Genomic DNA, 13,344 nt, shown 5'->3' with positions numbered 1-13,344 from the left:
TGTGGCGTGGGCTTGCCACGCCCTCCACTGACTGGGACCCAGACGGGTATGCTCGCCGCGGGTACCAGAGATGTTGCTTCCGTGTGAAATGGATCCAAAAGAGCAGAAGCCTGCGAGTCGTGCATGCCACAGTGAGCCATGTGGTTTCAATTATCGCACCCGTGTCTGGGCACGATAATTGAAACCACATTGCCTTTAGTGCGCGTAATAGACACCAATATGCCATGGGCGGAGCAATGCGCCCGCCTTTGGCCAAATGCGCGCTGTCTTTAATAAAAAGACGCACACAGAGGCCAATGGCATGGCCCAAAAGGAAAAGCACACGCATGAGCGTGTGCGATTCCTAGAGCGATTTTAAAACCCCGTACAAGAGGTGTCTCGCTGTGCGAGCAGTGCTACGCACTGCAACGCTAGGTGCGAGACCTAAAAAGGGGCACTTTCCTACACATATTACCTACCTTGATTAGCTTTCCTCACCTGACTCCCATATAAACGTTACTGAGGGAGTGCTTGATTTTGAATATCAAGGTTTTTACTGTTTGGCTCTTTCTTTTTATCCTTTTCTCTGGAGCATGAAAAGACTGTACACAAGACCGGGGTAAACAATTATTGAACAGTCCTATGTTATTTATGAGTTGATGGATTTGTAGCATGCTCCGTATCCAGGTGGCTGAAGGTATTGTTGAAAACCTAGAGTATCTTAAACCTTGAAGAATCTGATTGAAGATATAGTATACACTAAAATAATTTTCTGATGGATACATCTGCCAGAGGATTCCTCACCTTGTGAATATCCCCTGCGCCAGCATTCCACGGAAATTTTTCCCCAGCTCTACACGCCGACGTGGACGTCATAATACCACGGCTCCGCTCGCGACTCCGTATGACGTCACCGGAGCCATAAGAGAGCCACGTCAGTTTCCTTTTTTACGCGCCGTCGATGCGTAATGGTTTCCCAGCACTCTCCTGTTACTTTGTAGTCTCCTTGTGAGTTACTGTTTCTGGATTAATCATGTATTTGTCGAGGAAGTCAGGATTCAAGCCGTGTAGGGAATGTGGGGGTCACATGTCCAGTACTGACCCCTATGAAGAATGCTTATGGTGTCTTTCGTCGGACCACGACGTGGAGGACTGTTCCTGCTGCAGGAAAATGAATCCTAAGGGACTGAAAGAGAGAGAAGTGAAGCTTTTCATGGCTAAGGCGAAGAAGAGGGCAGAGGTAGGAAAAGAGACAATTCGAAGCCGGAGTTGTCGACTGCGCACTCCTCGAAGTCTAGAAGACACAAGAAGAAGAGGAAGCATAGCTCTCGGCACCGATCGTCGAAGAGTAAGGCTTCGAGGTCGCCGTCGCCGTCGCCTCGACGTCGAAGTAAGGATTTCGTCTCTCCTTCGCCTTCTCCTCGTGTTATTCTGGAGAAGTCATCTTCGCCCAAGTTAACTCCGGCGCAGTCTCCGGCGCCGGTGGATTCTCCAGCTTCCTACGCCAAGCCGGAGCAGGTTGTTGATCTTTCGCCAGTGCCAGAAGGTGAACCTGTGGCTCCAGTAGAGGATTCTTCGGCTCTGGGTCCAGCTACTCCTCGGCTGGATTAAGGTTCGAACCCATACCTGCATTTTGCGACTCCGGGTGCAGATCTGATGCATTTCCTTAATGCTATGTAGGGTGTTTTCCAAAGAGCAGCCTTCCCATCCGGTGCACCTTCAGATCCCGTGGGTCCAATGGCGTTCAATTTGGGCGTGCCGCAACACTACGCTCAGGCACCTTTTATGCCCTTCTTGCCGATGGCTCCATCATGGCAGTTCCCGGCGCCGTCTGGAGAGCCTTCCTCCCGGCCTCGACTGGATCGCATGCCTTCATCGGAGCCTTCTTCGACGCCGGCGCCGACTCCAGCTGCACCGTGTCTGACGCCGCCGACTCCGGCGCCGCCAACTCCACGTTCGGTGCCGCCCACTCCGTGTACGGCGCCGCTGACGCCGTGTCCTCGGATCCGCTCTCGAAGAGAGGCTCAGAGGATTATAGAAGAAGAGCAATATCGGGCAGAGGAAGTGGAGGAAGGTGAAGTGTGTGACTCCACTGATGAATTTGAAGGTATTCAGGAGGCAAGTGAATTGGACACTACTCCTGAATGGGAGCATTCTTCTTCCAGGTCTTCTCCTCCTCAAGAGTTGGCTCCTTACCATTTGGTCATCAGGAAGGCTGCGAAGTTGTTGGACTTAAAGTTGCCTTCTGAGGAATACAAGCCAAACCTTTGACTGAAGTCCTTCACTCTCCTTCTTCCATTGTTGAGCCTCTGTTGCCCTTTAATGAGGCTATCTTAGAGCCTGTTATGGACGTTTGGCACAAGCCACTTTCTTCACCTGTGGTTTCCAGCACTATGGCGTGGAGGTATAGAGTGGCTCCGGGGGATCCAAGCTTCCTTTCCTCGCACCCTTCTCCAGGGAGTCTTGTTGTGCAGGCATCCTGTTCGAAACAATCTTCAGGTGCTTTTCCACAGGCTCCAGCTGACAGGAACTCAAAGAAGACCGAGCAGTCGGCTAAAAAGGTCTTCTCTTCTGGAAGTATGGCGCTTAAATCAACGAATGCCACTTGCTTATTGGGCTGCTACGTTCATGCTTTGATGGACTCTGAGAAGCATTTAGCTCCTAAACTGCCTGATGAGGAGAAGGGCTCTTTTATGGAGGTGGCTGTAGACACTCAAGCTGCCGCTAGGCAAGTTATTAATTCGGGCCTAAATACGGCTGATTCCGTGGCCAGAATTATGGGATCTTCTATAGCCACTAGAAGGCAGGCTTGGCTTTGTTCTTTCGGCTTCTCTGCGAATGTTCAGGCCACTTTGGTCGACTTACCCTTTGATGGGGAAAATCTTTTTGGGGAAAAAGCGGATTCCGCCCTACAAAGATTCAAGGATAGCAGAGCTTCTGCTAAATCTTTAGGTTTGCAGACGCAGTCAAAGGGGTTTGGCTTCAGGAAGTATAGGGGATTTGGGAGGTCATCCTTTCGTTCCTTCCGTCCACCTCAACAGCAGCAACAAAATCCTCTCTACAAATCCTATAAAGGAAGACAAAGGGGTCGGCATGGTTCTGGTCGCAATCCCTCCTCCTCTTCAGCCTCCTCTGCTCCCAATGAGGCTACAGGGAAGCAGCCCTAGATCCCCCATCCTGGATCATGTGAGGCCTGTTGGGGGTCGGGTGTCCCACTTTCTGCAAGGTTGGAAATCCGTCACGACGGACCTTTGGGTTTTAAACCTTGTGGAGAATGGGTACGCCCTTCCCTTTCGGGAATTTCCTCCCCCTTACCCTCCTTGCCAAGGATTTTGCTCAGAGGACCATCTGCTTCTTCTGCAAAAGGAGGTTATTGCATTGCTACAAAAAGGTGCGATAGAGGTGGTTCCGGAGCAGGAAAGGGGTCAGGGATGCTACTCTGGTATTTTCTGATTCCCAAAAAGGACGGCAGATTGCGTCCAATCCTGGATCTCAGAGTCTTGAATTTTTACCTGAAACAGTAGAAATTCAAGATGCTAACTCTTGCACAGGTTCTTCAAGCGTTGCAGCAAGAAGACTGGATTGTGTCGATCGACTTGCAGGATGCGTATTTCCACATCCCAATCCTGAAGTCGCACAGGAAGTATCTGTTTTACGGTTGGGTCGCAACACTACCAGTTTGCGGTCCTCCCGTTTGGTCTTACTACTGCACCTCGAGTCTTCACCAAGGTGATGGCGGTGGTGGCTGCCCATCTCAGGAGGTCGGGGATTCCGGTTTTCCCCTACCTGGACGACTGGCTTCTGAAAGCAGAGTCTCCAGGGATGGTGCAACTTCATCTACAGGTAACCTCTCAGCTGTTATTCAACTTGGGTTTTTCAATCAATGTGCCCAAATCTCACCTGGTGCCCTCTCAGCGCAACCTGTTCATAGGGGCGGTACTGGACACTACTGTGTGTCGAGTATTTCCTCCTCCGCAAAGAATTCTCGTCATTCAACAGATGATCCCTTTATTCCACAATGGAGCGGTTGTTCCAGTTCTGAAGGTCCTTCGCCTGCTCGGTCTGTTTGCCTCCTGCGTTCTGTTGGTCAACCGTGCACGCTGGCACATGAGGGTGCTCCAGTGGTGTCTCCTCAGGCAGTGGTATCAGCACAACGGAGATCTCAGGGAGTCAATCAGGATTTCCAGAGAAGCTGCAGCGGATCTGTCTTGGTGGAGCGTGGAGGGCAACCTGTCTCAAGGGAATCCCTTTCATCTTCCACCAGCGGTGGCCACAGTGATAACGGATGCCTCCACCCTGGGGTGGGGTGCTCATCTGGGGGATCTGGAGATCAAGGGTCTTTGGTCTCTAGAGGAAAGATTGTCTCATATCAGTCTTCTAGAATTGCGGGCAATACGTTTGGCGCTCAAGGTCTTTCTCCCTTCACTTCGCGGTCAGTCGGTACAAGTCCTGACGGACAACACTACCGCGATGTGGTATGTCAACAAGCAGGGGGGAGTAGGGTCGTACCGTCTCTGCAGAGAGGCGTTGCGACTCTGGTCCTGGGCTCAGGACCATCGGATTTGTTCGATGGTGAATCATCTGGCAGGGGTGCTGAACGTTCGTGCGGACAGTCTCAGTCGGCAGTTCTCCGCCGACCAGAAGTGGAGGCTTCATCCAGAGGTAGTTCAGCACGTCTTCCAGACGTGGGGGACTCCTCGGGTGGACCTGTTTGCCACTCAAGAGAACGCGCATTGCCCGTCATTCTGCAGTCTCCAGTTTCCGATGCACGGGGCGTTGGGGGACGTATTTCAGTTGAGTTGGGGCTCACAACTCCTTTACGCGTTTCCTCTCATACCCTTGATTCCTGGGGTTCTGAGGAAGATTCGCCAAGACCGGGCCCAAGTTATATTGATTGGCCAAGAAGGGTGTCGTACTCAGATCTACTTCACCTTTCGTCGCACCCTCTGCTCCGTCTCTCTCTCAGGGCAGACCTCCTCTCTCAGTCGGAGGGGCAGGTTCTACACCCCCACCTCCAGAGCCTGCACCTTCTTGCCTGGAGATTGAACGGGGCAACCTGAGTTCTTTCTCTCTCCCGCCTGATGTGGTGGATGTTATTTTATCGGCCAGGCGACACTCCACCAAGTCTATTTACTCCTACAGGTGGTCGAAATTTGTTAGATGGTGTGGAAAGAGATCCATCGACCCTTTCAAAGCCCATCTTTCTAATGTGCTTCAGTTTGCTCTTTCCTTGGCTCAGCAAGGTTGTACTGTGGCCACAGTTAAGGGCTATTTATCAGCCTTATCGGCTTCTCTGTGTCTTCCAGATCAGCCGTCGTTATTTAAATCTCCTATTGTATTAAGATTTATCAAAGGTCTTACTAACAGGTTTCCACCTACTCCCTTTGTGATGCCACAGTTGGACCTTAATCTTGTCTTAACTTTTTTGATGGGTCCCCTTTTGAGCCCCTTCATAGCTGTCTTTTGAGACTGTTGTCCTTTAAAACGGTCTTTCTTGTAGCCATAACCTCGGCAAGGAGGGTGAGTGAGCGTCAAGCCCTTAGTTCGAAACCCCCGTTTTTATCCTTACATGCTGAAAGGATGGTCCTCAGGACCAGGGCTGCTTTCCTTCCTAAGGTAGTTACTCCCTTTCATCTGGGGCAGTCCATTACTCTCCCTGTGTTTTATCCTCCCCCTCACCCTTCCAAGGAGGAGGAGAGACTTCGCCGATTGGACCCTAAAAGAGCTGTGAGCTTTTATTTGGACAGAACAAAGGATTTTCGTTTGAATGATCAGCTCTTCGTGGGCTATATTGGACACTCTAAAGGCAAAGCTGTACACAAGCGCACTTTGTCCAGGTGGGTCATCCTAACCATCAAGATCTGCTACGCCCTCGCTGGTAAGGTTCCTCCTGAGGGTATTAGAGCTCATTCAACTAGAGCTAAGTCTTCTACCTCTGCTTTGGCCAGGGGTGTTCCAGTTGCAGACATTTGTAAGGCCGTGACTTGGGTCTCCCTCCATACTTTCGCAAAGCATTATTGCTTAGACTCTGAGATGAGGAGGGAGGGCCATTTTGCGCGCTCTGTCTTGCATGACTTTTTGGTATAGGAAGGTGGACACCCTCCTCCGGGAGTGGGACTGCTGTGGGAATCTATTCACAAGTTGAGGAATCCACTGGCAGATGTATCCATCAGAAGAACAAGTTACTTACCTTCGGTAACGCTTTTTCTGGTGGATGCAGTATCTGCCTGTGGATTCCTTACTTGCCCACCCGCCTCCCTGTTGTCCACCTTTGTATACCTTAAGGGATGCTTTGTTTGACATGTTGTTTTATATTGCATCTTCTATCTTTCTGGTACACTTATAGAGAATGCTTATGTTCTTTAGCTTTCCTTTTTGTATATGTACTATGTATATTTGTTAGAATGTTGTATACTATGTATACTTTGAATCTGTTGTCGGTTCACCTGTTCGCCTCGGAGGCACGGAAAAAATGGGTGGAACTGACGTCATCACGCCGACGTGGCTCTCTTATGGCTCCAGTGACGTCATACGGAGTCTCGAGCGGAGCCGTAGTATTATGACGTCCACGTCGGTGTGGAGAGCTGGGGAAAAAATTCCGTGGATTGCTGGCACAGGGGATATTCACAAGGTGAGGAATCCACAGGCAGATACTGTATCCACCAGAAAAAGCGTTACCGAAGGTAAGTAACTTGTTCGTTACGAAACACTAGCAACTTTTTTTCTGGATTTATATGTACATCTTTAATTGTATTCCCATAGCCCTTCCTTTTCCTGTAGGTAAAGAATAGCCAATATAATATATCTTTCTGTCCATTTAGTTTATTAAGTGTTATTACATGTGGTACAAAGTCCCAGACACCTGTGAATAAGCTGTAACTGCTATACTTGATGCCTTTGCTGGAGTCAAATAGATTCATTTTGTCTTCTAATTGGAGTACAATACTATCTAAATCCCAGGGTAACCATTGCATGCTAAATAATTCACCCCTTATACATATTGCCCTTTTACCTCTGACTGACAATGTCTAATTGTTAATGGCCTACAGCCACCGAGGTTTGTACCCCGTAAGCAGGAAGAGATACATCTTTGTGTAAATAAGAAATCAAACACAACCTGTAGCCTCTCTTGGTGATTTCAGAGTATTTAATGTGTACGGTTCCCCTTCTTTCTTAGCTTTTTAAAATGTACTTGAGTTTCTTTACAACCTTTGGATGTTCTCCTTTTCCCATTCATTCTTTAGGGATCCTTATGTTGTCTTTACATCTTAAAATCTGACATTCCTAATTCATTATTTGTTCGTTCCAGGTTGATCGTACTAAGAAGCCTTCACTGAAGGTTGCCGGTAGTGAAATAAAAGGTGAACATAAAGTCACTGACAAACAGTCTATGCAGAATGGAAGAGTTATTCCTGATCGTACAAAAAAGCCACCATTTGACCCAAAGGTTCATGTGAGGGAGGATGAAAAATCTGGGAAAGTGCAAGAAAAAGGTAACCTGGATAAAGAAAGCATTGATAAAATTCTAGAAGAACAGAAAGAAAAGCTCAAGAGAGAACATGCAGAACAAAATGCAAAGGAGGAACGTGAAGTGAGAGAAAGGGAAATTAAGAAAATACAACTTCTAGCAATAGAAGAGGCTGCAAAAAAAGAACAAGCTAGAAGGGAACAGGAGGAAGCAGAGCGAAAGCAAAATGACATGATAGAAAAAGAAAACAAAGAACAAGACCAAAATGAAAACAGAAGCTTACATCCTAAATCCGAGAAAGAAACTGGATCTCCATTACCAGATATCAATATGAAGAGTTTTAGAGATGTATCACACACCGGAGCCAATGAAGATCTCAGTTGCAGCAAGGTTTGTGGTACCATGTTCAAACTTGTAAAGTTTAAATATTTTCAAATAAACTGTTCAGTCAGAATATTTTACTAAAGGCAAAAGTAAAGATAAAGCTGAGAGGCTTTTTAAAATCAAATAGGTTTTGCTTGTTGTGGGTTTCTTGTATAATGGCAATTAATTAACATAATGCATTCTCTTACACACTATTGAAACAATGACTGCTACCCTAATTACTTATTATTTTAAGCTAATCGGGCATGAATTAATAGCAAATTTATATTTCAGGTCCAGCTTTACCATGTTTAAAAAATAAACATGGTTGTGATTTTGTAAATAAATGGTGAAAGGTCCAGATCTCAATTAGCTGTCTCATTGTTAGTTGAATTATAAACCTGAACAAGTGTTCAAGAAATATATCGAGGCACGCGTGCTGTAGGTACACATGCTTTGCATACTCCGGGCATCTAGTGTTGGGTCCGGATGTTTGCAAGTTGTTTTTCTTTGAAGAAGTCTTTCCAGTCACGAGGTAAAGTGACTCCTCCTTTTGGTGATAGTGCGCATGGGCATTCACTATTGTTAAATAGTTTTTTTCTGCCATCAGGTTTGGGTGTGCATCGCTGCGCTCTGGTTCGAAACCATTCTTCGGGTTCCCCTTGGTCTTCAATCTACTCTACCCTCGACGGTATTGTTCTCGTATGCGTTTCCCTGTTCTCCGGTTATCAAATCGATCAGGAAACACCCTAACTTCAGTCTGAAATATCGGGGGCAGCCCTCGGTTCACCCTTCCGCTGATGGAACAAACTCCATTCCAATTCTGTCCTTGGTGCTGTGCCAACTACCCTCGCACCGACCTACATCAAGTTTGTAACTTGTGCCTCTCACCGTAGCACAAGGAGGAAGACAGCAACATCTGTTGTTTCGGTTGAAGAAAACTCTGCGTGATCGCTGGGCACGACGAGGAGAAATGCAACACCAAAGCATTCAAAACACTCTGGATATCTTCGGCGAAGAATCTGACCATGATGAGGTTGAAGCAGCAGAAGAAGAGGCCTTCTCCGTCCCAGAGTCGGATTCAGATCTCAAGATCGATTTGGAGTCCGAAGACATGCCTCTGTGACAGGATGCCGTGAGTACCAAAGACCCCTTGCCCCCTAAAGCCGTTTCACAAAAAAATAAGGCTACGGCTTCACCTCGTGGCTCGGGATCGAATCGGACGAAATCATCTTCAAATCTGAAACCCTCCGGTTCGAAGTACAAATCTGGTTTGGAGCCGCAACCCTCCGCTTCGAAACAAAAATATGCTTCGAAGTTGAAACCTTCCACTCCCAACAGCAAACCTATTTGGGCATCGAAATCAAAGGACAGCCTCTCCGAGCAAATTTGGATCCTAAACAGAAGAAGATTTATATCCATCCTGATATAGGACATATTTCTGCCAAAACATCAGTCAAACACAAACTTCCTTCAGAGGACCCTGCAGAAAAAATCCCTCTGAAAAAAAAAAAAAGGACATGGCTAACAGCCCTGTTTATTCTGCCCTGCAATCCTCTCCACCACCATCTTCTCCAGATTTACCAATTCAAGATCCCTTACACAACGCTTTAGGGATCTCCACATACACAGCCTGAAGGGGATGATATTGATGAAAAAGACACTCATTTGCCTCTAGACCTAATTGGATGATTACACCATTAACTCTCCAGGGGATACTGACCCGGAACTTTACCCTGCAAAGCTATCACCACCAGATGATAATGTGGCTTATCAAGAACTTATTGCTAGAGCATCAGAGTATCATGGGGTGGCCTTACATAGAGTCCCTAGAAGAAGATGTTTTATTTGAAACACTTAGGGCTACACACAGGTCAAATCAAACACTCACTATGCTAAAGGGCATGATGAGGCATGCAGATGACAGCTGTGCAAGCACGTATTTTAACTCCCAGAGTCGATTAAAAAAATATAAACCTTCCCCATCTGATCCTGTGTTTATCAAAGGACAATTAACGTTTGACTCCCTAGTAGTGTCCAATGCTCGCAAAAAAGCGAATTCACAAACCTCTGGTGATGCACCTCCCCCAGACAAGGAATCTAAACTTATAGATGCCTCGGGAAAGCGAGTAGCCGCTCAAGCCGCTAATCACTGACGCATTGCAAACACACAGGGCCTACTAGCTAGGTACGACAGGGCACACTGGGATGAGATGGAGCAATTGCTCCAATATCTCCCAGAGGAAGACAAAAGCAAAGCACAAGAGTTCGTTCAGGAGGGCAAATTCATTTCTAACTCTTCCATCCGATGTTCTCTAGATGCTGCTGACACCACGGCTACGGAGATAAATACCAATCAATCAATCAATCAAACAGTCTTTATTTCGACTTCAAGTCATAAAAGACAATTTAAAAACAAAACTCATCAATATTTACAAAAACACATTTAAAAAACATTTCATCATTAAACAATTCTAATTTTTTTTGGACTGTACATATAGAATTCATGGTACTAATGCTAGGAGCAACATGATTTGTTTTACTGCATAAGTGGTATTCCTAATCGACCAGTTAAAAAAATAAATATCTGCTTTCCATAAAAACAATACTAAAAGAGTATAAAAAAGTTCCATCATTATACGGGTTTCATTTAGGGCAACTGAAGGGCTTTCAGTTTCCCGGCTCTGATTAACCACATCCATTTCAGAAATTTAGCTATGGCAATCACTATTATTTCAGAGCTATCGGATTGAAATATTCTTAGTGCAGAAATCCCCGTCTTTATACCCTTCTGAATGCAAACTGCTCTGATCCATCTTAGGCGGGGGGCCTTATATACAGGGCAAATAAACAAAATATGTGCTATGGTTTCTCGAAATATCTTACAGAAAGGGCACATTTGATCATTTTTGTTAGATGCCCATTTGCAGGTAATCGAGTTCAATGGAAGAGTACCTACCCTGAACTGGTGATATAATTTCCTATCTTGAGGCAGTGTGATCAGATCCCAGTACTCCTCATACCTGATTGAATGTTTCAACTCCAAAAAAACCTTGGTATGTGAAGGATTTGTATGTGACTGGAATTCCACCAAGGATATATATGTCCAGTAGGCCTCTTTCAACTCCTGTTTAGTGGGGATTATTGTTCCCTGTGGATTGTCCCATAGATCCCCCATTCCTAAGGACTTTAAAAGGATTTTTACCTTTCTGAACCAGGGAATTTTTTCCCCTGTATCCATATTACGCGTCTCCAAAAGTGCCAACGCATAGTGGTTCAGTTCAGGGGTGACCCACAGTCTTCTCCAATAAGCAATTGGTCTAAATCTACAAATATTTTCTAGACTCTGACACCCCAAATCCATGCGAAGAGGTATTAATGGTGTAGATTGTGGGAGGCCTGTGATACAGCGAAGGAACCTATTATGTGCTTTTTGTAAACCTGCTATATCAGACATCCCCCACAATTCAGCTCCATACAGCATGGAAGATCTTACTCTCGAGTCATAGATTTTTAATACTGGGGCTATGGGTTTGGTGGCTGACAGCTTAAATTCTCTGAGCAATGCGCCTGAAAGTTGCGCATGCTTAGAGATTAAATGGGCCACATGTGGCTTCCACTGTAACCTGGAGCCCAATGTGATGCCCAGATAATTAAAGCGGTCAGTCTGCTCTAGTAATTCCCCTTTCATAAAAACTCTGCCCTTGATGATCCGGTGCCTATGCATTGTCATAAATTTAGTTTTGGAGACATTAACAGAAAGGCCGAAATCTTTACAAAACTTTTCAAAGCAGACTATTGCCTTCTGTAACCCTTCCTGTGTTTTAGATAATAGGAGGGTATCATCGGCAAACATCAGAAGGGGGACGGGGATGCCATTCTGTTTAGGTGGATCGGTTGTAGAGTCTTGGTAGTATTCAATAACTTTATTTATATACAATGTAAATAATGTGGGTGCCAGCACACATCCTTGCCGGACACCCCTTTCAGTTGGGAAACTGTCAGTCACTTGGCTCTGGTTACCCCACCTAACCTGCGCATAATTATTTTCATGTAATGTAATCAAAATTGCAAGTAATTCGGGTGGGATGCCCTGATCACGAAGCGCTCTCCACAGCCTGTCTCTCGGTACTAAATCAAAAGCAGCCTTTAAATCAACAAAGGCTGCATACAGTGTGCCTCCCCCCAGAATCACCCATTTCCAGTATATTGTGGAAAATCTAAAAACTTGGTCCACCGTGCTGGTCAGGGGTCGAAAACCAGCCTGTAAAGTGGACATAATTCCTGATTCCTCAATCCAGGTCTGTACCCTGAGAAGGACCATTCTGGCCACCACTTTTTGAATACAGGCTATTAAACTAATTGGCCTGTAGTTTCCCGGGTCAGCTCGGTCACCCTTCTTATAAATTGGTACGATTTCCGCTCCCCGCCATAGATCCGGCACCGTGGTGCCTTTAGCCAGGGTGTTCGCCAATATTTCGATATAAGGGACCCAGACTGATCTACTATGCAAAAACACATCTGCAGGAATTTTGTCTAGGCCCGGAGCCCTGCCTTTAGGAATTAAATTGAGGGCACATTCGACATCTTTTTTGGTGAACACTAATGTAGTAACTGGCAGAAGGGGGCTCAGAGAAGCTGGTACGGGTGGCGGGACATTATTCATATTTGCAAACTGGGATTTGAAGTGCTTTACCCATTTTTCTGGTGGGACATGGTTAACCGGGGCTGGTTTTTGGTTTCCCATGCCCCACCTCACAAGATGCCAGAAGTCCGTTGAATCTCTGGACTGACTGGCTGCCAATAATTCGTCCCAGTATTTAGTGTCCCAAGTTTTTTTCGCCTCATTTTGTGTCTTTTTGTAGTGGATCCTAGCCACCCTTATAACTTCCCTATCGGTGGATCGCACAGCATCAACTAAGGATTTGTAAGCGAGCCTACAATTTTTATCATACCATGATGCTTGTTTTTTATTCCCCTTGCCAGGGTGCTTTTTCTTGGGAATATTAAAAAAAGAGCTAAGTTTAAGAAAAAGGGTCGAATGAGTGTGAATTACCCTACTGCAGCTGTCCTCAAAGTCCAGCTGCCCCAGCATTTCAATGGTTGCTTCATTTACCATTTCATTCATTTTATTAATCAATTCAGGCTTGCACAGACACTCTGCCCATCTAAGCCGCCGAGTATCATTTGTCAAAATGATATCGCCTATCAAATCTGCATGTATTGACCCCTGCCCTTTGTATAACTGCAGCTCAAGGCTTAAAGGATTATGGTCACTTTCTATACGTTCTATAACTATCATGTCAAGTATGTTAGACCAAAATTCAAGATTAGCCAGTATATAATCTATTCTACTGGTACACAATCCGTTATTAAAAGTAGGGTTGCCCTGCTTGTCACCTCGGGTCCTACCATTCACTGCTCTCAAACCATACTCAAGACTAAAAGTCTTGAGTTGTAGGGCGGCCTGGGTCCACCGTTTGATAGGGGCAAGGCTAAGACTGGGAATCTGCCAGCAGACATCCTCTGCCTCC

General features: G+C 46.0%; 1 protein-coding gene across 1 annotated transcript in view; it reads left to right on the top strand.

Annotated features, from left to right (window-relative positions):
- Positions 1–13,344, top strand: part of USP8 (ubiquitin specific peptidase 8) — a 724,285-nt gene that overhangs the window by 337,452 nt on the left and 373,489 nt on the right. Inside the window, exon 10 of the mRNA XM_085644251.1 lies at positions 7,289–7,837. Coding sequence (XP_085500377.1) covers positions 7,289–7,837 — 549 coding nt within the window. The remainder of the gene's footprint in view (positions 1–7,288; positions 7,838–13,344) is intronic.

This window comes from Triturus cristatus, chromosome 3_1 (genome assembly GCF_964204655.1).
Source record: "Triturus cristatus chromosome 3_1, aTriCri1.1, whole genome shotgun sequence".
Taxonomy (NCBI): Eukaryota; Metazoa; Chordata; class Amphibia; order Caudata; family Salamandridae; genus Triturus; species Triturus cristatus.
The sequence above is the reverse complement of the archived record's forward strand: the minus strand, read 5'-3'. Positions and strand labels throughout refer to the sequence as shown.